At 42.2% G+C, this 26,909-nt stretch overlaps 1 protein-coding gene across 1 annotated transcript; it reads left to right on the top strand.

Moving 5' to 3' along the window:
* Window positions 1-25,461, top strand: LOC144935216 (protein FRA10AC1). Its single transcript, XM_078861738.1, has 14 exons — window positions 1-282; window positions 1,366-1,442; window positions 2,993-3,088; window positions 4,534-4,579; window positions 5,530-5,606; window positions 6,176-6,259; window positions 7,621-7,705; window positions 8,467-8,512; window positions 17,208-17,321; window positions 18,598-18,640; window positions 21,206-21,330; window positions 21,798-21,845; window positions 22,452-22,545; window positions 23,095-25,461. The coding sequence occupies exons 1-14, from the start codon at window positions 250-252 to the stop codon at window positions 23,135-23,137; spliced, it is 1,011 nt and encodes a 336-aa protein (XP_078717864.1). The 5' UTR covers window positions 1-249; the 3' UTR covers window positions 23,138-25,461.
* The last annotated feature ends 1,448 nt before the right edge of the window (window positions 25,462-26,909 follow it).

The raw sequence follows: 26,909 nt of genomic DNA, 5'->3' as shown, positions 1-26,909 counted from the left end.
TCAACGATCCCCAGCGTGGCGCTGAACCCCACGGGTGCGAGCGGGTGGGCGAGCGTCTCTCGGCTGTCATCCGCCGCCGCTTGAGCCCCCCCCGCCACCCCCTTAGATAAAACAGTCGGCGGCTTCACGAATCTCTCCCGGATCGTCGTCGTCGAACTTTCGCAAGAAGACGGAAACAACAACAACAACCGAGAGTGTGTGTGGCAGTGAAGATTAGTGAAGATCGCAGAGACTCGGCAGAGCGGCACCATGAGCAGCCACCACAGCCTCAACCTCCTCCACGTACGGGCCTCACCTTCGCCTCTTTCACCACCGCTGCAGTCCTCTCGGCAACCGCGATTGTGTTTACCTCCCTATAGCTTGCTTGTGGATTAAGGAGCTCGTTAGGCACACGGTGCTGTGGTTGGTTTCGTGTTGTGGTTGCGTGTTTGGCTGGAATCGGCTACTAGGCCCGAGTCGAGCCTTGTTCACTGCTAACTGCACTGTCGTTATTCGCGGTTGTTGTTGGACACTAATTAGCTTCATTAAGATGTTTCCCCGAACGTGTCGTTCATCTCGAGTCGGTATCATTCATCGCAGGGTGGTGAATTCGTGCAACTGAAAGCGCTTCACGCCCACGGGAGCCGCGTTCAGGCGAGGCCGACGCTTGAGGCCGCGGCTAGGCCGCCACTGGCACCTTGCCGGGACTCGGGGAGTAACATTCGTGATTAAACTGCGGTAGTTGTACATTTACATCGGTAGATTAGCGACTAAACACGAAAAGAGCATCGCCTTCAGCACGCGGCGTTGTTGAGCAACACCACGAACAACTCCAAAGATACCCAAGACTAACGACAATGTGTGGAGTTAGTGTTGTACATATTACAGTACAGTGTATGTGATTTTGCATCAAACCAGTTGGACCTATATTCCTTGCCTCCAGCATCTGGCAATTTACCACCAACATTGATTCAAGAAGAACTGACCACCTGCTGATGAGGCACTGAATGTTGAAACTGCTCCAGTTTTTCTGACGTTGACCGTGTAGCTTATGGGATTTGTTCAACACAAATGAGCCATGCTAGGCGCATGATTTTAAACGAAAAAAACGCGGTCTTATTCCTTTCTAATGTAACGTTTTAGTTCAAACTCATTGTCATTAGAGGCCGAAATTCGGTTTCGGCGACGAAAGTTGGCAAATCGCCTCTTTCGGCATACTTTAGGTTTCGGCCGAAAGTAAATTTTAAACTTTCGGTTTTGGTTTCGGTCTAAACCAGAAATTCAGTTTCGGTCGGCCTCTACGTGTCATCAATCTATGAATTAATGTTTAGGAGGCAGTGAATCGTGCATGGATGAATCCAGCTGGGCTGGTGGTGTGTCTGGCAGGCGCAATGCGGCTACGACTCCGAGTTGAGCGAGTGTGGGAGCGAAGTGGACCCATCTGAACGACAGGACCCCAGACGGTATGAAATAGTTGCGCTTAGATTTAGAATATTATCACACCGATGTATGTATGTCAAACTGCTTTCACACCGTACGTAGCCAACCATGCTCATCGGAGGTGTGGGGGAAGTAAAGCAAACTAAGTACAAAAAGCATGCGGTGCATGCAGATGCTGTATTTATATATGAATTATAAAAATGACAAACACGCCAGCATTTGACACACTTTCTTAACTGGACTCACATTGTGTGTTGCACTGCTGCATATGAGTTTAAAATGGGGTGCAACTGATTTATTGAAAACTTGTTTCATCGATCATACCGAAGCATAGGTTTATGCAGAATATATAAATGTTTTCAAACTATTTAACAAACCCCATGCCAACTCATGCATGATTGCTGCCATGAGATGGGCATTTATGGGCAGCTTGGGCATTATAGATGGGCACAAGGTAGGAAGGCAGGTTGGCCAAATATCTTCCTTAGTACCTATATGTCTATTTAGTTTTACTTAGTATATGTCTATTTGTTGTCCACATTTTATAAAACGATTTACTCTGTTGATCTAAGTGGCACGGGTTATCAGCCTGAACACTTGCAATCTACAGAATGTAAATATGTTTCATTGTCACTATGATACCTCCTTTACCAGTGGCAAAATATAGTAATAGGTTTTGACCCTTTCAACTGGTACAAAATTGACACCTTTATACAAGGGATCATGTTTTGCAATAACCACAACACAAGCAGTCAAAATGCAAACAAAAAGAAACAACTCTGATAATGATAGGTGTCAGTTTTGTACCAGTTGAAAGCGTAAAAACCTATTACTATATTTTGCCACTGGTATAGGAGGTCTCATAGTGTTAATGCTTACCCCGAACTCTCAATACTCTGATAGTGCGCTGTTTTTGAGTTGTACGCCTTTTGGCGTCATCTGGTCCAACACCAATGGAGACTAGGCTTTAAGAAAAGCTGTCTCGGGTGTGGACCAATAAACTTCAAGGACAGTGCATATCATTATCAGAGTTGTTTCTTTTTGTTTGCATTTTGACTGCTTGTGTTGTGGTTATTGCAAACATGATCTCTTGTATAAAGGTGTCAGTTTTGTACCAGTTGAAAGGGTGAAAACCTATTACTAAGTTTCATTGTCTTCACTTTTTAAAGACATAGCCCTTGTTCTTCAATCGTTAACTGCTAACAGCAGCTTGTCCTTATCATGACCCCCAAGTCCTGTTTTGAAGTTTAACTGCATGATACATTGACTTTCGCGTTTCCCTTGGAATTTGCCCTGGATTGCACTGCCATAATTGTTTGCATTATCTTCCTATTTTGTTTCACTCCTTTACATGCATAATGACACCCTGGATTTGGGTGTCATTTTGCATCTGAAATTGTTTTTTTTGGTGTTATATTTGACTGTTCATTCTCATCACTGCCTTTTGCTACTTGTTTTTATCTTGCCTGTTTTATGTACATATGTAAAATCCATCCTGTTCTTACTTTATTCAGTGCTTTAGTCCATGAAACTCCTAATGATGCATGTCAAAAAGTACTGTCTTGTCTTTCAGGCTTAAGAAAGATGATCCTTTATTCAAGAAGCCGTTTGCGAAGAATCGCAACTGCAAACTTGTACCCAAAAGCTTTGCCGCACAGGAAAATGACAGGTGGGTCCCCGGCTGAGAGACGCAGCTCTGTGCCTCTTGAAAACATACTATCGCGTTCCGTCACTTGGTGTGCAAGTGTGTGTGATAATGCATTTGCTCGTGTTAAAATGTGTTTGGCTGTAAGGCAATTATGGTATGAAAATGAGTGCACTGTGTTTTGCCTTCTAGTGACCCTACATTTGACTTACTGTTTAGTCATGCATACTCGTGGTGATTGATTTTGCTTGCTTTACCCAGCCGCAGTCATAGGGATGAGAAGAGAGGCTATAGGTAATGAGGGTTTTAATGGTTTTGGCCTCCATAGGAACTAGTTTAACAGGATGGCCATCGGAGATGCTGAGAACAGTCTATTTAGACGAAAGGGGTGGTCTGTATCTTTTGGGTATACAGGGTGCTTCAAAAAATGTTAACACTTACATGGGATTATTGTTTTTAATGGAAAAAGGACGGATAATACACATTTTACATGATAACAAATGTATGTTAATAGCTTCAAAAAGTCAAATAGTCTCCACTTATTCGTCATCATTGTCTCCAGAGCCCGGAGACACATTTCTTGTGGTATTGTTGCAAATTCTCAGAAGTGTTCACATTTTTTTGAAGCACCCTGTATTATGAGTTAGTACAATGCAGACATGATTTGTGTGCATGTGCCGGTGCATACCAGCCATTCTCAAATGGTTTGAAGCTTTCATGACTGCAGGAATCCCTACTCTTTGGTTCTCTCGGTAAAGTCACGTAGGTATAAATAAAATAAATCACGACATTTCGGGCGCAACACAAGCATCTGTCATCAGGTGGGAAAGCTTGGTCTGCTGCTGAGGCAGACTGTTTGAAAAGGTTTGAAATTGGTGTAGCCACAGGGTTATAAAGAAGTGGCCGGGGCTAGTGATGTTAATGTGATAAATTAGCCACTTCTTTATGACCCTAAGGCTACACCCATTTCAAACCTTTTAAAACAGTCTGCCTTTGCAGCAGATCATGCTTTCCCACCTGATGACGGACGCTTGTGTTGCACCCGAAACATCGTGATTTATTTTATTTTATACCTACGTGACTTTACTGAAAGAACCAAAGAGTATTCTCAAATGGCTGATGTTATGATTCCCTACATGGTAAGTGTAGACAATTGTTAGTCGAAACTATATTTAAGCAGCATAACATATAAGGCTTGTCGAATACATATTTTGTCAGAAATGCATCATGTTCAATCACACTTGGGAGATAGTAATTTTCACGATTCTTCGTGTGTCAAATGGCATTGTTTGCTACAACAGGCTTAGTAGCTTTAGCGTATTTTTTTTTATCTGTGTATGTGTTTTGTACATATGTAAATATATGTAAGTATATATGCTTTGTTTTTGTCTAAGATATGTGAGTTTTGCACGTACGATTTGTCTAACATGCCGTATTTTGCATGAATCGTGTTCCTGTGTGATCTGCAGGGAGGAGGCCAAGCATCAGCGCACACAGTTGCTCGCTATGGATGCTGTATCCTTCCACACTTCTCCTGCATTTGCCCCAGCATGAGTTCACCAGGCTAATTCACCATTTGACTCGGACTTAATCATCTATCTCCATCAACATAAAATGTATAATGCCAAGCTGACTCTAGGTTGGCTCCAGGCCGGTTTGTTCATTTCCTATGAACATTATGAGACATCTCTACTTCCTATCCCCGCTTAGCCAAGGAGATGGCACCATTACAGAGTAAAATTAAATGTGAGAATGGTTGAATGGTTGAACAATAAATAGGTAAACACATTGGGTTAAAATTATTTGCTAAAGCTTGTTTTGTAACTTGGGCCAATTAGTTTTCAAATGAGGTGGTGACATCACTGACCCCTTTCAACGGTTCTGTGGTTCTCTAGCTGAACAAAGCTTGTGTTGAAGACATGACCGTTTTCAAAGTCACGGAGACACACAAGCCTCCTTTTGGCTTCAGACTGAGCCTTAGTGCATAAACAGATGACTTTTGGCACGAGGCTTTAGTCCTGTATTTCGGTCTGTAAGCCAACCTCCATTCCCTATTTTCCAGATTCTCCTTAAAAACCCAAAATGAAAAATTTGAAAAGTAAGTGCAGCTATATTATCGATAAAATAATGTCCCTGCATAAGAGGAGTGTGTTTTCCTGGGTGTTTCCTTCTCATACGAGTTAATGAAACTAATTGGGCTGCCACGTAATAACAAAACAAGTTATAATTACATGTTATTCTACGTAATTTTCATACATGTAATAAATTAGTAACTGTTGCAATAGGATAATCACTATAGCACGAGCCTGAATCAACACTTGGGCCTAAAGTAGTTGAACGTGGCCGTTTCAACGCGTCAATGAAGGTGGCGACTGTCTTTGTTGCTCTGGAACGGTATTGTTGCTGCTTTTGCGATATTGTATGGTGCACACATCTGCCCGTGTTATCCATGACTTTCCACAAAGTTTTCACGACACAAGAAATTTGTCAACGACTACTTGCTCTACTACGGTGGGAAGAGGGAGGATTTCAAACGGGTCAGGTGTGTATTTGTCTTGTTTGAGTAGTGTTTGTGGATTCATTGGCATGTAATGCTATAACAGCCATGAGCAGCATGCAAAGGTGTGCTGACAAACAGCAGGAAGATACAGCTCCCATCATGCTTTTGTGTGCAATCCATGTGACTACCAAATTGCATTTACAGTGCTCTCAGCCTGGTCAAGACCACAAATTCTGAAGATCTGAATATCCGTTGCAGTACATTGTTCAGATCACCAACTCAAAAGAGTTGAAAGTGTGGCCGTTCCTTCAGGCAGCAGTAAAACAAAGTGACACCTGTGCACTGGTTGTGTCCTCATTAGAGTTTATAAATACAGCTGTATGTACCTTCTCATTCTGTTTTATTCATTACATTCATCTCTTGCCCAATTTCCCCCCAGTCATGTAACATTTGTTAATGAAGTCTTTATATTTTGTACACATTCTGTAAAAAAATGTCATAGATTCTAATTACGACTGTACTGATGATTTGATGTAAGTTGTGTTACGTTTAGAGGAAGAGTTTATTGCTTTACGTTGGTCTGTGTGTGATCGTGCATGCGATGGGTGCAGTGATCGAGACAAGACGGACATGGATGTCATCCGGGAGAATCATCGCTTCCTGTGGGAAGAGGAGGATGAGAGAGACATGACCTGGTAACACTGCTTGTCGAGCTTGCCCTACTTCCACGTTTTTTACGGCACTTGCTGCCCAAACTCAGACCCTGATGTTGCAAAAATCCATGACAGTTAGTGGAAAATATGTCCTCAAACGGATGTATTTCTCCTCGGTGGAATCATTCACGCTGTAGCCGGAAATGGCTTCTGTCCAACGAGAGTGCCTTGAGGTGACAAGCAGCGCACAGCAGCAGGAGGGGAAACGGAGGGACAGGGTGAGAAGGAGAGCTCGATTTGGCAGGTTGATGGTGCTTGCTTCAGTCAAGGAGATGTTTGTTTACATCAGAAGCTGAGAAAGTTTTTACGTCTATTCTGTTGCTCTGTGTTGAAGGCCAGGCGTTAATATGAAAATGGAGACCCTCTATAATTCCAACCTGACTGCTGCAGTCTTGGTCCCTTCTATGGTGAACAACTCCTTGAGTAGAAATTCTTTGAGTCAATAGCTGAGAAGCCTTTTTCTGGTATATATTTTCAGAAATTTACGGGCTAAAACTTTTCCCCAGGATGTTAATTAAACAAATTATACTGGTTGACCCGACATAAGAAGAGACATCATTATGGCAAAAGCCATTCTTGTAGTCATAGTTTAGGAAACGTTCCTTTCGGTCTTCAGTAACGAGCGTTCACGTCTTCTCCAGATCTTATCTCAGGTGTGCTCTTGGCTGTGCTACCTGTGATTTTGCAAAAGATGTTGGACTGCACCTCATTCCAAGTTAATTTCAGTGTCACATTTTACTTGGGATTTTTAAACGATTAACCACTGCCAAGCTATCTACTGTGACACACCTGGATTCCTGGAATGTGACTATGTGTGTAAAAGATATGCCACGCTTTATGGAATTTGCCTATAATATATGCAGTATTCGATTTTAGTGGAAATTTACAAGCTCTAGCAGTCACACTGAGTTTAAAGCTACTATATTACTTAATGTCAGAACAAATGAAAACTACATCCAACTTTATTATTATAATACCCTTGGCTAACTATATCAAAACAATGCCCTTGGCAAAAATTCCCACCATGGTTCGGTGCACGTGCATCCTTTCTGTGCATGCGAGTCACGTGGATAATAAAGCCATTAGTACGCATGCCCTAGGAAACACTCAAAACTGCAGTTTAAAACTGCCGTTCTCTCCAAACCGATCTCATTCTGAAGTCTTTAATAGTGGCTCTGACCAATCACAACGCACATTTCATGCTCGACCGGCAGTTGGGCCAAATGGCATGAGCACAGTGCAATTTAACCGAAATTACAATTTAGACAGATCGTTTAGGGGAGTTGCACTTGTTGGTGTGGGACGTGCGTGCCCCTGCATGTATTTGTGTGTTTATTCAACAGGGAAAAGAGGCTTGCCAAGAAGTACTATGACAAGATGTTCAAGGAGTACTGCATAGCTGATCTGAGCCGCTACAAAGAGAACAAGGTGAACATGTCATGCGTGAGCCTATCCCATGATACCAGCTCGGGCCTTACCAGCAGCTGCCAGGCTGATGAATCCAGTGTTGTATATATGAGCATCCTGATGGTGTAAGAAAAGTCACTATCCTGTAGTGATAAGTGAGATGGCACTTTATTATTTTTTCAGGCCAATTCTTTCCATCCAGAGGAACATTTTATTCAACTCTGAAAGAAACATAAACAGACCAGGACAATTTATAAACAACGTTATCCTTTTCTGTTCCTGGGGAGTGCAGAATGGTCAATGCATCGTTCTTGCAGGCTTAGATTGCAAATTATGTTGCTGACAATCCAGAGATGTATACAAGTTAATATCCTCCCCAGGGTGTAAACCAGAAACTATAATTCATATCTCGTTTAAATGATGAGAAACCCGTTACAGCAGATAGAAAATAGCGCAGGCTCGAAAATAAAAACATTTATGTATTTCCTATACAGTATTTATTACAGTATTACATGCAAATTTAAGTATTACATGCAATTGTAACATATTTATTCTTATTTCTGAGTTTAACAATGCTTCCTTTTGTTGATGAACCATAACAGATTTCATGACACTGATCGTATGTACAATTAAATATTGAGTTTTGAGATACGAACAAATCGACTTCCGAGCGGGTCTCGAGAACGTAAATCGTTGGTAAGTCGACAGCCGCCTGTCATCATTTTTGGCCTCTTCTATTTCAATGCTTTGCAGTTGTTAATCCATGGAATTGTACCCTGCAGGTGGGCATGCGCTGGAGAATAGAGAATGAGGTCATTTCTGGAAGAGGTACGTTTGTCACACCGCTTGCATCACAAAATGCAGTGCGGTACAGCATCCGCTTGCCCCAATAGGTGGAAGCAGGAGCGAGCTTGGGCACGTAATGTATGCCCCACCTTGCATATGAATAGATGTGATGGTTAAAAAAAAATGTGGCCCTGTCATAAACAGTGCTTGAAAGTAATAATAATGAAGAATCTTTAACGCGCACAGTTTTCGTTCGTGCTCAGAAGGAGAGAGGACGATTCAGTAGGGTAGGAAACCACAGACAGGCAGGAAGGCAGCGAGAGCAATGGGGTCCTCTCTTGACCTGCCAATTCTTTTTAGTGTAATGTTTATTATATTAGTATGCGTATAACATCAAGTTACTTAGATGAGATGGCTCTGCTTGTGTTTATTTCCATGGCTGTTCTGGCATGCATTAATTAGCTTAAAAATTGGTAAATATTTCTATACCTGTATAACTTATCTTTGGGTAAAATTTGTTGCCATTTTATAATTATGTTATTATTATTGTGTAGCTGAATGTCCGAGAAGAGCATCGATTACTAGGAACGTCATGGTTCATGTTTCCAGTTCTTTCTCTGTGATTCCATGAATTGTGATTCAGGGTCACAATTCTACGTAGGATTCGAATTTTTTTTCTCTTTTTTTACTCATTTTGATTCTCATTTATCTGACTCATTTGTGCTGTCTTGTTCATTACTTTAGTGTTAAAGGTAAACATTTCTTATGATTTTTTTAATAAAACGAATTTTTGACTCATGCCTATTCAACATTGAGTCGGTTTCTATTGAAAACAACAGTTAAATTATAATTCCGCTTCTTAATCTCTTCAAGGAATTAACGATGATGCTGTAGATGATACAGACCCTGTGACATTTGTTGTCCACGGCTGGCGACGTACGGTGCGAAATAAATTCAACATACATACAACATTTGTAGAAAAAGTGTATTTCGTGCCCATTGCAAAGCACAAATTCAGAATATAATAATGTTGCACAATGTAACAACTCCTTTATTTGTTTAATTGTATGCGGAAGATGTGAAGAATTCTATAGTGTGAGCCCTTTGGAATGTCTGAAAAGTGTGTGGTATGAAACCATTGTTCTTGTCATGAAGGAAGAGGAGGTCCTGATGGTGGGGTCATTTGAAGGGTAGAGGAGAGCAAACACGCGACTAAAACAAACACTTGAGAGGTTGGTGACAAACATGAACATGATGTGATTCTATTCGTTGGGTCTTTCGGTAAAGTCAAGTAGACTGGTAAAAAATATAAAACTATGACGTTTCGATCGCAACACAAGGGATCGTGTAGCGATCGAAACGTTGTAGTTTTTTTGTTTATTCTATTGTTTTTTTAACCTATCTACTTGACTTTACCGAAAGACCCAAAGAATATAAATTACTGCAGTTACATAAGCTTTTTTAAGTCAAGATGATGTGATTCTACCATAGCAGACCTTGGACGTTACATGAGTTGTAAAATTTGCCAGACAATTTTACAACTAATGCATCCTGATCTGCTCATGAATACACAGGTCTCGTTTCTATCCCGTTCACATAAAATACATTTCGATTTAAAGCTTTCGTGACTGCAGGGCTTCATATTCTTGGTTCTTTCGGTAAAGTCACGTAGAAGGGAAATAATAAAATAAATTAAACAATAAATTGTTTAATTGTATCATCTACAATAAATTCTCACGACGTTTCAATTGCTTGTGTTGCAATCGAAACTTCGTGAGAAATGTGTATTTGTTTATTTAACTATTTCCCTTCTACGTGACTTTACCGAAAGAACCAAGAATATAAAATACTTTGTTTTGTTATTGTTTTGCAATAGCATTAATCTGATTAGTGCATGCCAAAAGCAGTATAGGCTTTACATGTTTTAAGTGACAATGGTAGTTAACTAAATTTGTTACGAGTACATTTTCACGACAGCAGTATTCTTCTGATTGACTAAAAACGAGTAAAATCGACATCACCAGCCGCGATGTTGACTCGCGCTGGTTCTGGCCGTGCGTGTTTACGACGCATGGCCAGGGGGGAGCGGAAAGAAGGGAACTGAAAGAGGAACCGTTCTTTGTATTGCTCCCTGGCGCTCGCGTTATGTCGAGAAGTTGTTTGGGGGAAGGGGTGATTCACGGGAAGAGAATGTGTCTTGGGTCTTCACCAAATAAGCATCCGAGGTGGGTGGATAATGATATGCTGGATTGTATTTCAAAAAAACGTTTGCGCCCAACCAGGGGTTGTCAACCTGTGGCGCTGGAGCTGCGTGCGGCTCTTTAAGGGCTGCTTCGTGAAGATGTTTATTCAGGACCACCGTCTCGTGTTCAACACGCGCGTTCAGGCCGTGAAATATTGCGGATTTTTTTTTACCGAATTCGAAAAAAATGTCACTTCTTGTTTTGTTTGCCGATCTCTGGCTCCAACTGACTTCCAAAAGACACCGTGCGCTCTCTGCTGGGAATATATTGTAATTACAAGTAAAATCCCTCCACAATGTTACTTCCAATTCAACACACGGTGTCAAACACTTGGGGAGTGTTGTCGCCGGATGGTTTATTTCCATGAGTGTGCTGTGTCATTTGAAAATAGAGCACCCATAGCATGGGACATGTTAAGTGCTTACTGGGTAAACTTGCTGTTGATTGGCCATGTTTGAACACTGGCGTTGTTCTTGCATGAGACGGGCATGTGGGTGATTGATAACGAGTGACAATTATCGCTTACAACTTTCAGTGTATCAATATTAAATACAACTCATATGTTTTGTTTTTTCTTCCAATGCAACTTGTAGGTAATAATTATGGATTATTTTTTATAAAAAAAATTCCGAGCTGCAGTATTTGAGTTCAGTGAGTTACATGGTGAGTTGTGGTGTTGCAGATAAGTCCACCACCGCCTTCAACACGTGTGTCCGTAGTTGGGTCGAAATGTGAATTATTTAGTCTGCCAGAGGCTTTGCGGTGGTCTTTGTCCTCTCATGGTCTAGACACTTGCAGAAAACCTTCTTTCTTTCACTTAACATCGAAACATACCGGATACGTTTTCATGCACAGTTAATTTTCCCTTGCACACAACTGTTATAATAATAATACTATGTAACTATTCTGTCCAGTAATTTAAAACCTATAACCAGGAAACTTTTCTCAAGTCTTCAAGACGAGTCAGGATTATCGTGCTAGGGTTGTTAAGCCAATTTAACTTTCTGTTATTTTCATTGTGGGAGCAATTATCCTCGGTCCCAACTTGCATGAGGAGCAAACACTCAAATCCCACACAGATTTGTCAGAAGCCTGCCTGTTGCACTGCCCCATGCGTGTCCCTCGTTGCCCAGCAGGGTGTGTGTCTTGCACATAATGGTGAGGTCCACCAACCTTACTTCCCCACATGGCAGTGGGTAAACGCTATGCCTAGCTTCATTTCTCAACTCTATTTTGTATCCTGGAAGCCAGTACAATGACAATGCAAACACCAAAGCATGAATAGTTAAGCAGTTGTATATCTTTGGGACCCTTTTGTCAGTATCAAGATATTGAATAAGGCATATCAGAAATAACAATTCTAGGATTAAAATCTATTCTGATACGTGCATCAAATCATGGTTGGCTACGTACGGTGCTAAAGAAGTTCAAAGTACATACAGGGTTGTAAGAATTGATTATTCAAATGTCATGAAAATGATATACAAACTATTTTATATTTGGGGTAATGGAGTAAACGAGAGACATCAAACAAGACAGTACCACTCGGTTGAAATGGAATGAATGCTGGAGTTAAAATTCGCGTCCCTAAATCGTGACAATTCCTCGAATCAACGGGAAGTGAATAATTACTTGCCTAGAAGCCAATTTTCCTGTTTTTCCAGTTTTTACTTATAATTTAATCAGCTCATTGCAGTCACATGGTCATATTAATCATTATTCGGAATACACCACTTTAGTTTTATCAGTGGAGCTTGCATACGTTCTACTGAATGATTTTATCTCTGTTGTATTTTCAACATTGACTTTGCTTTTCACATTTTTGGTGTGTTTGGTTTGTCTGTAACAAGCAACACACAGTAGATCCAGGAACAAATTCTGCCCTGTGTTTGAAGGCATTTAGGTGGGGTAGATTCACATTCCCCCCCGCCCTCCCCCCCCCCCGTAATTTTTGTGTTGAGATGATTGATAATTCTTGACTTAAAGCTTTCGTGACTGCAGGAATTCATATTCTTTGGGTCTTTCGGGAAAGCCACGTAGATAGAAAAAAATATATCACGACGTTTCGATCGCAACACAAGCTATATGTTTTCCTGCCTCAGCAGCTCTCCCGCTATATTTGTTCACCTGATGACGATTGCTTGTGTTGCGATAGAAACATCGTGATATATTTTTTTTATTTTTCTATCTACGTGGATTTTCTCGAAAGACCCAAAGAATATTATGGATAATATCTATAATATTTGTTTTGGGTTAGATCACGTATATATAAATGTGTCAATAAACCCGCCACAATCCGACACAGCCAATTAGTAAGGTTTGTCACATACACAGAACGTGCCGGGTTTAACGGCACGTTCTGTTTACATTTCGGGTGGTGGCGGGTTTCACGACACATTTCTCTTGACACGATATAACCTCAAAAAACCTTTAATGGAACCCCTTTCATGTATAATAATGGTCGCGAAAGTCTCCGTGTTAAAGTGATGGGTAATATAACGACGCAACTACTCTTTCTCATGGAGTGAAACGAGCTCATGAGCGCGTATGTGTTAGTGTGTGTTAGTGTGTGTGTGTGTTAGTGTGTGTGTTAGTGTCCACCCGAGTCGTGGCACCAGTCGTTATATCACCGCAGGGGGCGTGACAACAGTCTTTGTGCCCCCCCCCCTTCTGCCGTTACACAAACAGCTGGTGTGTGCATAATGCAGCATTTACTAATGAGATAGATTAATTCTGATGTTCTTTTTCCTTTCAAACCCAGGGTTTAAGTATTGTTTGCAGAGCCTTGGCTAAAGGCATCGGGCGCTTTGCGAACTAATAGGCTTAATGATGGGGAGATTAGCTATCTTGCTCCGGTATGTGTGTTTGAGCGTGAAGTGTTGTTTGTGTAAGCTGAGGATTACGGATTTTGTTTTCACTGAAGGATTTATTTAGCTGCTGGACAGCTCGTGTGAATAGTTTGGGGAATTCCTTACATTGGGTTACATGGGAACGTGGAGCTTGTGATGCACGAGTACATTCATGCGCATGTGACCGCACACGTGTAAGAATGCCCCTTCTGAGATTCTGACGCTTATTGAATTAAGCAGGAGACTGATGGCAGTCGTGTGATGACATTTCTTGCGAGGCATTTCTGCAAAGGCCTATCTTGATTCTGTTTCAAGGCCTCCGCTCTTGAGTTCCTCTAAAGGTCAACAACTGCCCCCCTTCGTTCTTGAGTGCATGTAAGTTGAAGTTCTTTCGCACCGTACGTAGCTCACCCTGCTAATCTGAGGTGCGGGGGAAGGACAGCCCATTGATCCTTTTCAATAATGAGTCAAACACTGACTGATTGGATGTCATTGGCTGGGAATTCTACTTGATGTTCAAGCTACATTTTTTTCTCAATAACAAACTGAAAAGCGTCACAAGATTGTACAGTGACCCCTGATTTGTGTGGAATTGCGTTTGCGCAATGACTTATTAATGTTCACAATAATAATTATAGTTGTAATGCAATTGATACAGAGTGCATAGCGATTATATGAAATCATCTTTCTCTGACAACACCTGCATTATAAGTCTCATAGACTCTAGAATGGCAAAAATTGGAATACTTGTGGCAGGCTTATGTTTAGTAAATTTCAGTTTGGTAACTTCTCCGCAATCTTTATTCATACTTGAAGTACATTTAAGTGCAAAAACAAACAATAGCAATGGTTAATACACTTACAGAGTTATGAAAAAGGAAAACTGATCAAATATTATCTTAACTATACTCTTTGGTTCTTTCGGTAAAGTCACGTAGGTATAAAAAAATAAAATAAGTAATTTTTTGCTTATACCTACGTGACTTTACCGAAAGAACCAAAGAGTATGGGGATCCCTACAGTCACGGAAACTTCAAATCTCGTTAATCTTAACTGTGTTTAATATGGCCATTTTAACAGTTATACATATAAAAACCAATGTCGTGCCTATAGCAAACAGAGGTTCATATGAGAAAAGGGAAATTATATTTCCAGAGATGCTATTTCTTGAACACACCCCGACGGAATTAGCCCTGGGCACACAGGTTGCATAAACACGACACAACACCTTGTGGTATTACGAGGTGGCCAAAAAACAACAAGTGATGTCAAATTCGTAAAATGTCGGCATGTGCAAATATTTGGACGCACTTTACCGTTTAAAAAAGGGCTCTGCCAAAGCAGCAGCAGCTGCAGGATGCTCGCACACGGGTGCCAGATATCTTCCTCATTACTCCGAGGGCAAAAGAAAACCCTCTCGCGCCTCCTTTTGTTCCCGGCCGCTATGCGAATATAATTAGCGTTAAACAAAAATGTAGTCAAACCAGAAACGTGAAAAATACTTCTATAATATGACTATACAGTGCAATAGATGCTTGATATAAGCACACTTGATATAAGCTACACGTGCTGACATACAAGTGGAGGGGTGGGGGGGGGCAAGGGCAACTTGCGATCCAAGCACACCACTTCAGATATAAGCACACATGATATCAGCACACATGGTCTTTCTCCCGAGGGATATGCTTTTATCCCAAGTCTAGTGTATGTCATGAGAAGGTACATGCACAGGTCAATCAAGTCAATCCACATAAAGAAACCTCGATTACATTATAATCACTAGTATCGGTCACGCGCGCACTTGATCAATATCCACAATTTTGTTTATTTAAATAAGGTTAAAAAAATTCCATACGCAAACAAATGGCTATTGATGTGCAATGTTTAATATATGGGGCTTAATCGATTGTTCAAGGTAAGGAAAAAGGTAAAAGTGCAGACCTGCAATTATTCGTCCATGGCACGGATTTTTTTCCTTTTCGCGAGTGCGTGTAAATCATCAGTCCAGGTTCAAGTTTGTGATTCATGCGATAGCTTTGGGAGTAGCGCGACTGGTATTGTGCAGTCCCCCGGAGAACGGGCGTAGAACGACGCAGCCGTTCGTGATGCGGTCCACTGTGTGGTCACCGCACCGTGGGGGGTCGTCTGCAATGTCCCACTCATGGAAGAGGTGCCAGCAGCAGCAGCAGCAGCGAGCAGTCGCTGCTCTGAAGTGGGTTGATGGAGCCACCACGGTTTCCCTGGCAGAACAAAGCCGTGTAGAGCAGCAGGGGGGGGCCTTCACCGAGGCTTTTATGAGGAACCTCGGGAGAACTCCACGGGAGCGTTCGCCAGCGGTCTTCACTTGACTCCACTTCACCCAATTGTCTCGTGCGGCGATCCCAGATTGGTTTCAGGGATCTCAGGCAGAGGGTCGAGCAGGGCTTGGTGTCACGGGCGAGGTTTTGCGCTTCCTCGGATTTTTCCCAGTTTGATGTTGTGGTATCCCACCAGAGATTTGCTGCCATAATGTTGGCCACAATGGGTAGCCACTCATTGCTGTGGTTAATGAAACATTGAGTAATCACTAGAACGTTAAATATTTTTGTCATGCTTGTTCATGTCAGATTTGTGTTTTGGGGGTATGATCCAACATGGGAAAGTAGAGTTTGGGAAGAAAATCTGATTGTGGAAATAGTGTTTTGTTTCTGGCATATCGTTTATTAACAGCCTTTCACTTTTCTTATCTCATGCGAATTCAGCGTGGCAGTGTCCCCAGTACAAGCGGAAAAAATAACAGCGGTGAACAATGCAAGGAAACGTGTCATGAAAATGTGATCTCGTTTGCTGTGAAAACTGTCATAATTTATTATAATGGATTGGAATTTGCAGAGGCAAAGACCCTTTTAATGGTATTAAGCCAGAAACTTCTGGGAGCCTGGGTTCAAATTGTGCGTGGGATAAGCAATCGTTTGGATTATCTTATAAAGAAACAATGTTTTTTGCAACATGTAATTATTAACGATGTCACTCATAGTTTAAAAATCCTCGCAATCACTGGTGGTTATACTTGAATACAAAGTGAATGGGAAATTTGACTCCTTGGCTTGTATGCACCAAATAGCTTACATTTTAATTCAGAAAGCACAAACAATTAAGGTCCTGCTTGCCATGAAGCTAGAAGTCAAAACTGTGACCCCACTTGCATGGAGTTGATGGTTCTGTTCCCTCGGACCTCTGCGCAGAGTTCGCACTCTTGTCGTGAGCTGGTCTCGTAATGACTGCGGTGACTGTTGTCTTCCAGCGTAACAGCCCAAACCTGAAACTTGAAAATGCAAAAGTCAAAAAGCACCTTTGCTCAAAGTAGCAATTATATGGTGCTGATTTATGTTGGTGGCCCTGACTCAGTGGTGGGAACAACTCTCCCCAGAAGACAACCTCTTTTGAGTTCTCACATTGGTACCTGTTTCATCAATCTAAGATGGGTGATTGGTTGAGTTAATCACTCACCGGGCGAATATTCTGATCGTGAGTTTGATAGTCAAATTCCTTAACCGGAACACTACGTTTACAAAAAAATACCCAAAACTAATGGGTGACCTGTCGTTCCTCACTGTCTGCTTCGTCATCATACAATCATCTACGATGTGCCTCTGACATTTGCAGGGCAGTTTGAGTGTGGAAACAAGCGCTGCCAGGAGTCGGAGGGCCTGAGAAGCTGGGAGGTGAACTTTGGTTACGTGGAGGCTGGCGAGAAAAAGAACGCCCTCGTCAAGCTGAGTACGCGTTTCCACGCAGCCGAATATTATTTACAACTCACAACATACTCTGACAGCCTTACTTCTACCACAGCACGTACATACACATACACATTCCCTCACCACTGCAGTGCCCGTAGTATGGTAATGCGATTCTCCTGGTGAGCGTGAAATTGCACCACTAGTGTGGTCTTTAATGTACTGCACTACAATCTCATCATTCAAGATTCCATTTAGAAAAAATGTTCGTGGTGTTGTTAACCCAGCATCAGCCACCCAGCTCACCTTAAAATCAATACCTGGTGCTGTGTGCACTAATCATTACTGGATGGATACTTGTGGCTGGCTGTGATGCCAGCCTTAATGGTTGCTTGTTTAAACAAATATTATTCCCGCACTAAACAGATAATATTGTGGGTTCACTTGCTCTACTGTGATCTTGAAGGTGACATAAGTCACGACGAGGCTCTGTACCTTACAGTCAAGGTAATTTAGGTCCGTGTAATATTGTGCTTGTTAAAAGTTGTGGTTAATGGTCAAGTACATATCATTGGGTGAGTGAAGTGCTACTCAACTGAAAGGGCCTCTGACACGTGCTTGCCGTGGGCCTTGTTAGAAGGCCACAGGAGGCCTATGGGCCTCACAGAGGTCATCACGGCCACTGACATGACCTTGTCGTAGCACGTTCAGCGCTTGATGCAGAGGTCCGCCACTCGATTCCAACAGCCACCCTGAGTAATAGTGTGGGTGTAATAGCTAGAAATACACGCCGCCTTGAGTCCCAGTGGACGATAATGATCCCGTGACGTCACTTGCAAGAGCAGGCCATCGTGTGATGATGTCTTGGTCCACATTTGCCAACTTAAAAGAATTACCCACAAATTACTCATTTGGAATATACATAGCACTGATTGTCCCCTACTGTGAAACACGTGGCTGGACTCTCCTGTAAAAGAAGTGTCATGAGACTCAGTGAGGCTTCCCTTGCTAAACGAGTGTCATACAGTCACTTGGGCCATGCTCTCCCCACTAGTCTGGGAGCAAAATGGTTGTAATCGTCAACGTGTTTCATGTGTTTCACAGTTCGCTTTAACGGGGGTTTGTGGGATTTTCAAAGCAGCTAAACAGGCTAACACCCCCTGATGTGATTAAAGTGTACAGCTAGTTAAATGAAGCCTGATAGAGATGGACTGAAAAACTTAGATCCAAACAGGACACACTCATGTCTCTTCGGGCCGTTCTTGGCATCATTTGTGTTTTGAGTGTCCATACATGTCTATTCATGTGTGTATTTTCAGGACTCTGCCCAGAGTGTTCCAACAAACTCAATTACCATCACAAGTGAGTGCCAAATGTCAGCCTCCTGCAAGCACCATGCTGGTTTGATAAACATACATGGGCTTATTTTGCCCTTGCTCGCAGAGATAGTATATTAGTATGTCCTGCCAGCTAGCTTTATCCCATTAATGTAGACATTACCAAAAAATCACGTAAACCTTAGACGTAGTCTGTGTGATATGTAAATTGTTTGCCCAAGGCTTGGGGGCGGGGGGGGCATAGCTTAGCATTGCTGGTAAATTCTATGTCGGACTTGTTGTAAATATGAAGTCATCCCTGTAAATGTGCTCGCTGCACATTCTTGTGTTCATGAGAAACAATTACTGTATTTTTGGCAACACTGAATTATTTGTCACAAAGCCTGAAATGGCACAGCTACAAGCACGCGTTGTATTTCTTGTAATAGAACCATTGCTGTGTACATCACCACCAGTTTGTGTCACTTTTTGACTTCTTACACTTCATACTTGGGGGAAGTCTTTATCCAGCAGTGGATTGATCATGGCTGATGAGGATTCTGACAGTGAAGAAAGTGCGTGTTTAAGAAGTTTGTTGTACGTAGAGAGAAACAGCACTGCACGCTAGATCCCTTCTGCACTGGTAAAGCCACGCCGTGTCCCATTAGAAGAGCCAGAAGTGACATCATAGAGCTTTACTTGAGTAGTCTATGGGGGGGGTCTCTCTTAGTCAATCAACCGTGCTTGTCAGATTTTTGGGTTCTATCCTAGCATACGATGGCAATACATTCAGGAGCTAAATGCCACTGTTGAGGTCTGCTAGCCACGATAGGACTTCAGAAGAGATATGTAGTTTTGCTCTTCCTCCATTGAAGGAGCGTAGACTCCAGTGTTTTACTATATGGTCCGTAGCAGGAGTTGCATGGCTTCGATCGTACTGTGCCTTCCTTGTCTCGAAGTTTCCATTCATGAACAAGATGTACCGTTAATGGTTCCGCCAGTGTCTTCGAGGAATGCCAATGCCAGGATGAGGTTTGATGTTTGCGTCTCGAATGAGAGGGTGTTTATCCTTGACATCCGCGTAGTTCCACTCTGTTCGGCAGCGTTCTTCCAGGTACGGGTGAGATTCTAGAATGGTTACTGCAGCGCGGTCCCAGAAGGGGGAGTGGGAATTGACTTTGTGATGAGCATTGATTGTTGAGGTCTTGCTTCATGGGTAGGTGGTTGCTATTTGTAAGAAAACGTGTAAACTCCTTTGCAGTTTGCACGATGTCTCTGTGGATATTTGGTTGCAAAATGTTTAGCAGAGCAGGGCGCCAGGGGATTGGTGTCGGTTTCAATGTTCCAATGATGGTGTGCATTGCGTTGTTTTATTGTGCATCTTGCAGTTTAGTGTGCGTGCTTCCGTACCAGGCTACGGTAGTTTAACAACACATCAGCTGAGGTTCCCCAAATTGTTCCTGCAGGTTTTATTTAATTTTTTGTGGTTTGTTCACTGCATGTCTGAAATATCAAGGTACACAATGGAGCTGAACTAAATTGAGCAGAAAACCCATTTGCTCTGGGTTTATATGCTATCTTTCGTGATCAACTTCCCATATACATTTTTTGGTTTGAGGCCAAGGATTCATACCTAAGCACTCAGTGGTGTTCTCAGTGTTTTGGTAATGAGAGCAGTAGCTTCATGATTCATCCATCCGACAGCCTTTTGGAAGTTATAACTCGACATCAATGTCACCACCCTACGGTAGATGACACATTTAAAATGTTGATAAAAACGCGTAAAAATAAAAGCAACCAGTATGTAATTTAACTTCGAAGGGCTGATATAATGAGAGTGTACTTTCTCTTCTCTTTGGCATAACAAGGATTAAACTTGCATCCCCCCCCCCCCCGCGATAGTGGCTGGTTCCTCTGTTTGTGTGGTCCAGCCGGTAAAATTGCTGATGTCAGCTCTGAAACATACAGGGACTCCTCTACTTACGAACTTTCAGAGTTACGAACAAACCTGTCCGTATGTCCAGTTGCCTGTTAGGACCTAGAGTCGTAAGTTCAACCACCGGGCAATAGATGGCGGTGGTGACAGCTACATCTGCACAACATGAGGAACCAGTGGCATCTACAAGAGATTATCCAACGTTTAAAGCCATTCCCCGTGTTTAGTGTATATGCCATACAACATATTTAGAATTGACAGATGTAAAGTTGGACTTACGAACAAATCGACTTACGAACAGACCTCTGGAACCTAACTTGTTCGTAAGTCGAGGAGTCATTGTACTTCCTTGTTGATGGACATCGCACCCCCCTAGTGTTCACTGTGACCAATACAAATTTGCTTCCTTAAGACATATTTAATGCGACTTAAAAACGTTCCATAAAAACACAGGATTGCTTGCCAGACACTTATAAAAGTATTTAATCTGCTTTTAAGTGCCTATTAAACACTGACACAATGTGCAAGGGTATGGCATGGCATACAATATTGCACTTTCATTCTCAATTTTTGTAAAATATAACTGTCAATTACCTTATCAAGAACTAAATGCCCATTCGAGTTCTTTTACAGAAATAAATGAATGTGTTACTTAATAATCCATTGCGTTGGCAGAAAGAGAGAGGTGAAGAGGAAAAGAAAGGAAGAAAAGGAGGAGGAGCGGAGGATGCGTAAGGAGAAGCGGCGTCGCTCCCACCACGGAGAGGGGACTCTGTCAGACACCGTGGATGATGAGGAGGGTGAGTCCCCAAACACTTGTGACTTGCCAACTCTCTAGAACATTCACAACAACAACAGTTGCCATTCGTCAAAAACAACAACAGCCGCCATTCGTCACAAACACACACACGCATTTATTCACAATGGCACATGTGGGAGCAGTCTTTCATTTTGGATAGCCCATTGATCCAGAAAATGTTAGGAGTTGTTGCTTGTTAAACAAAGAGCTGTTGTGCAAGGAAAACCAATCCAAACACACTCCTACCGGATGCCGATTTCAGCTCATTCAGCCTCAGGGAGGCATAGGCCAGCATCAGAATCCATTCGAGGAGGTATTTAACTGTATCATAACACCGTGCAATAAGTCCCATGCCGCCAACTCACCGTGGAATTTAAACACTTGTATATTCATACAATCCTCACAAAATATGTTCAATGATTAATGATTCTGATGAGTGCCATTTAAACCCGTATTTCCATTCTTCAGGGTCTTCTTCGGATGAGAGCAGACAGCAGGTCGATGCAGTGGCAGAAGGTAATATAACCGTCTTCATCCCTGTTGTATTCGTACTATAATACTCTGTTTAAAAATGCAAACTTCATTTGCTTCTCCATAATACCGGCATGACTAACAGCTTTGTGTTCTGATTATACTGGATCATTAACCAGCTGGCATTTACTTGACACTTTATGGCATGAGGGTGGTATTGTTTTTGTTAGATGATAGAGTTACAAATTTTTCTTCTTAAACATTACACATGTCTTCTTGCTGACACTTTAATTCAGTAGTTTGAGTCATTGCCTTTTTAAACTGATGAGTTATCTTTATTGCACAGAAAACCTGTTGAATATATAGTTCTGCAGGGACGTTTATATTGTATTGCATCTTCATTGCAAGTAATGTTTAAATGTGGGTTCTGTCAAACTAAATAAACTCACAATGGCCTACGTTAAGAGTTTCTATTTTTTGCTTTGTCAGAATAATGAGCCAGTACCATTGAGGCCTTGGGTTCACAGTATTTGTCAGCTGCCTGACCTTCAGCCAGGTTTTTATGTGTACCATATTGATCATCCCGCCCACAAGGCTGCATTTGTTGTTTTCTGAACGTTAACACATGCCGCGCTGTGTACGTGGTGGCAGGGTCTGGAGCAAGCAAGGAGCCCAAGAAGCCCAAGGAGATGTCAGAGTCCGATTACTGGAAGGGCCCAGTGCAGGAGACCGAGGAGAAGTGCAGGTCTGTACAAATCTCTACTTCCCCGTGACTCGTACACGCTATGGCATTCAGCGTCATCATCTGTACCCACGTGTCACATCTACACCCATCTTTATCGTTCTCTACCCGTTTAGCCCATCTCTACCCATGTTAATTTAACTGTACTGGTATGACCGTGCTGTATCCAGTCTTGCGAAGGTTACATTTCAACAATAATCATGCCTTTGACTGATGGGTTTCAAAAGTAACTCCAAATAATCCTATGTTTGGTCTTTTAAAAGTGATGTAATCTCAATCATTACTTTCAGTCATGGTCGCTTTTCGTCAAGTTAACATTTTATTTAGTTTCCGTAACTTGGAGAGTAATTTTGCGAATCTGTACTATGACTGTAGGCTTCTGCGGCATAAACTCGATGGCAGCTTTCCTATTATTAACCCGTGGAATCACGCGTGACAAGTCTGTTGTACTGTAATACGTTTGTCATGAGCCATGTCTCTACAACTCTTTCCTGATTTTTCGAGTGGCTGTCGCAAGGTGCAACGTGTAACGGATCGTGTTGTTTGTTTCAGGGAGGATGAGTTTGAAGACTACTTTGAGGACATGTTCCTTTGAGAGGCGGCTGCGCCACTCACTCCGCGCTCGGCTGGTTTCCCGCACCACTTGCGGGGGGCCTCCCTCGCCACGTTCGACACAAACTCTACCACGCCACGTGTGGTGCATGCGCGTTACTCGGGAGGCACGTGACCTGGCATGTCAAACAAAAATCATGAACCCATTCTGTTTCAATCAAACTCATTTCACAGAATGACAAGGTGATAGATATGAACTTTAACAGCATTTAATTATACGGCTCGTGTGATGGTAGATTGGAGAAGAGAACACAATTGTGAAAAATGATGGATGATATTGGTCGCGAAAGCCTACGTGTTAAACAAACACAATTGTGTGCCTTTCAAACTGGTCAGTTTTGTTGTTGATGTTAGTGTGTGGTCTAATTGGCACACCTTTCTTGAGGGGAGGTTGGATTGGACTATTAAAAAATATTAGCCTCCAGCTTCTTACGTGCGATGGGTTTCCCCTCAATGACACTCGGAGTGATGACTCCGCCACTTAACGCTTGCTTCCCGCTCTCTCGCACACGCGTAATTAGATTGCGACTGTCGTTTGTGCAAATGAGGCCAGAATTAATGCCTCTGTAAATGCTTAATCCCCCATTATCCTTGTACAGGATAATTGTGATATGAATCCCGCTGCAAGGCACAGTCAAGTTGCAGCATTGTATGTTTACTTTGTGTTAATTTTTGTGAAATACAAATTTAATTTTACAGTTCAATCATCCCAGATTTGTTTTGTGTGTTTCTCTCTGTGAGTGCAGTTAAGTCTCGATTTTCTGTGGGCAGATTATCTGGATTGAGGTTTAACCGTGCTTGCAAAAATATATCTTTACACATGCGATGGAACGGTTGTCTTATTAGCTGCTATTACGTTAAGAAACAATAACAGATGGCATGATAGGGCTTCACCTCCATTTTCCATGGGTATACAATACGTTTCTATCGTCTAATTTATACATGACTTGTGAAATCTTTGTTTTTTTATTTTATCCGGACCCTCTCTCCTTCAGCACCGATATTCGAGAACTGACTCGATTTTCACTTCGCTTTAACACGAACCGTATCGAATCCACAGTGCTGCATGATGTACATATACTGTAATTTTAGTACCAGCTACCTTCGAGGCAACTGTGCTCATTCTCTGACATGCCAAATTTGTGTGTCCCTTTTTGGACATTCACACTTGAGAGTAATCTCAAGTGTGAATGTCCAGGTGTGAACACAAAATGTCATTGAAATATATTACCCAGATTATTTTTCAGAATGTCTGGGCAGCCACTATTTTGATCAAGTTATTAATATGCTAACTGCCGAATAGTATACAGTATTGGGTAAACTGACATGGCCGAGTGATAGCGCGCTCACCACTTGTTGCAAAGGTTTACAGTTCAAATCCAGTGACCGCCCTGATTAATACTGCAGGTGTATGAACTGTCAAAAATATACGCGGTCTGCTTCAGTGTCATGGTCCAAACTTGAAAAAACACCCGGGAACTAATTGATTGGGATTATACAAAGCCAGTATTGCCCGTTCTGGTGGACCACATAGCTTGTGCAATTGTTGATTTCTGGCTTCCTTCCCACTCGCCTGGTTTCCTGACCTAACGAGCCAGATGGACCACATGTGCCCCCCTTTCGTTGGTAATCTTCCTGCTGATCTGAAATTAGTCATGAGAATATCTCAACCTCTGAATTCAAATCAAAACAACCACGGTGAGAAAATGCACGGACACATGAGTGGTGTGTGTAAAATAACTTGGCATGTATACACAACCAGAAAGTCTCGCAAGTTTGCTGAAATTCGACTGCATTTCACGTGCGGCACAAGTGATATTCTGTGAAAAAAAAAGCCTAATGCTATTCGGAGCCAAGAGAATTTGTAAATCACGTGGCAGATCACCCCTTGTGATTGAATTGGAGTCTTGTGCTTCCCCAATTAAAGGCGCACGTAGGCTAAGTCACACGGCTGCTTGTCCCAGGGCCTGCAAGAAAGAGCAGGTTGTGAGGCTGTTGCGTTGAGGTGGGGGTTTTTTCAGGTCAGTTTTGTACTCGCATTTAAACCTCTCCCTAATCCACACACTGCAATGTATGCCCCCTTACCCCTCGACATCATCTGGTGCCCCAAGATGATGGGGTCTGTTAATCAGACACCAAGAGCTTACTAACTCCAAACTCGTTGTGCCCTTGCTGGCGTGTTTCAAGAAGGGGGAGGGGGTTTGAGAGAGCAATGCTATCCCCTTTTTGCTGTCGTAGCGTGCCTCCAGCCCAGCTGGAATATCTGTCTCCGAACTGGGAATAGATCTTGCCATGTGCGCCGCTCCATGGAACAAAAATGCTCCCATTTTACATCCACTTGCTGAAAGTTCAACGATTTATTTATCAGCAAAATGACCCACGTACATTTTTTGTCTACCACCCTCTATTGATGGAGCAATTGCACGCACACATCGCAGGGCCTTGCTGATGAAACTAAAAGTGTAAATCAGTCCAAGGCTGTGATTTAAACAGATGCTGTTTGGGAAGAATGTAATGTTTCAGCGGATTGTGTTTCACATGTACTGTCTGCATATCTGTATGTTTGTGAAGCAGTTGCGGAACATTGTATTTGATCCATGCATCGGTGTGATGTGGGAATAATACTGCGATTGTTTAAGAGATGATTATGGGTAATTGGAATTGTATTTGGGCTCTATATTAAGTTAAGGTCAGTGTTGAGGTACTGGATACACGAATCAATTCATTTTGAAGTGTGAACACGAACAGGTCACGCCTCCATCATATGGTACATTTCCATAAGGTTGTTTACACATGGAATCTCACTGGTTTTCATGTATTGGTTTTAATGGCATTTACGAATGTACTTCTATCGAAGTACATTCGTAAATGTGATTGGCAGCACTGCGCCATTGTTCGATATTCATCAGTTCAAGAAAGAAATGTTTTATATTTGTAAAATAATGTACATATTGAGAGCTGTACATATACACATTGAGGGCTTGTAAAAGTTCACGGAGACTGAATAAATGATTGAAGAATGTGCCCATGCATGCTGGCGATAACATTTTGGTATCTACTTTGTCACTTGTGCCATTTGTCCTTCTATACACTTTTTTGATATCGACTTTCTTTGCTTTTCTTGATCTTGCTCTTATATAGTTATTTTGTATTGCGTGTTTCTGTAACTTGCTGATCCGCCCGTACTGGACATTGTGAAAAATAGCTTCATATCTCATTTTGATGCATAGGCCATTCCATGTTGTCACGTGCAATTCCCAATTATCATACACACCCTGAATTACCATTGTCTTCCAGCAAACACATATACTGTACAGTGTTACATTTACTGGCAAAAACAAACCAGATGCCATCTTCCATCGAGTCAATCCCAGCCGGGAGAAGCCTCAAAGCACGCCCACCTACCCCCCTTGCCGAGTCAGATGCCCCATCGCACAACGTCATTCAAACCAGGCAAGAGATCTACTGTGGATAATAGTTACGGCTACGTTTAGCACGTGTCTCGTAGTACTCAACTGCAATGTACAACTGCACCCTTGCATCTGCATGTATTGGAACGCTGAACGTTGCACTTTAGGGGCTGTCCATAAATGACGTCACGCACCTAGGGGGGGGGTCTGACATTTGTGACGGGAGGGGGGGGGTTAAAAATGTGACGTCACATCAAAATGCGCAGCTTTAAATAAATACAGACAACACGTTCTACTTAATTAAATATACTTTTTAATAAATGTTTTCTCCTACAACATCAGAGT

This window comes from Lampetra fluviatilis, chromosome 12 (assembly GCF_964198595.1).
Source record: "Lampetra fluviatilis chromosome 12, kcLamFluv1.1, whole genome shotgun sequence".
Classification (NCBI taxonomy): domain Eukaryota; kingdom Metazoa; phylum Chordata; class Hyperoartia; order Petromyzontiformes; family Petromyzontidae; genus Lampetra; species Lampetra fluviatilis.
Note: the sequence above shows the minus strand (reverse complement) of the source record. Positions and strands in the feature narration are given on the sequence as shown.

Coding starts and splice junctions, on each gene's coding strand:
- LOC144935216 (XM_078861738.1), top strand. CDS start 250: ATGAGCAGCCACCACAGCCTCAACCTCCTCCAC. Junction 283..1,365: donor ACAGCCTCAACCTCCTCCAC/GTACGGGCCTCA, acceptor TGTGTCTGGCAG/GCGCAATGCGGCTACGACTC. Junction 17,322..18,597: donor GAACGCCCTCGTCAAGCTGA/GTACGCGTTTCC, acceptor GTGTATTTTCAG/GACTCTGCCCAGAGTGTTCC.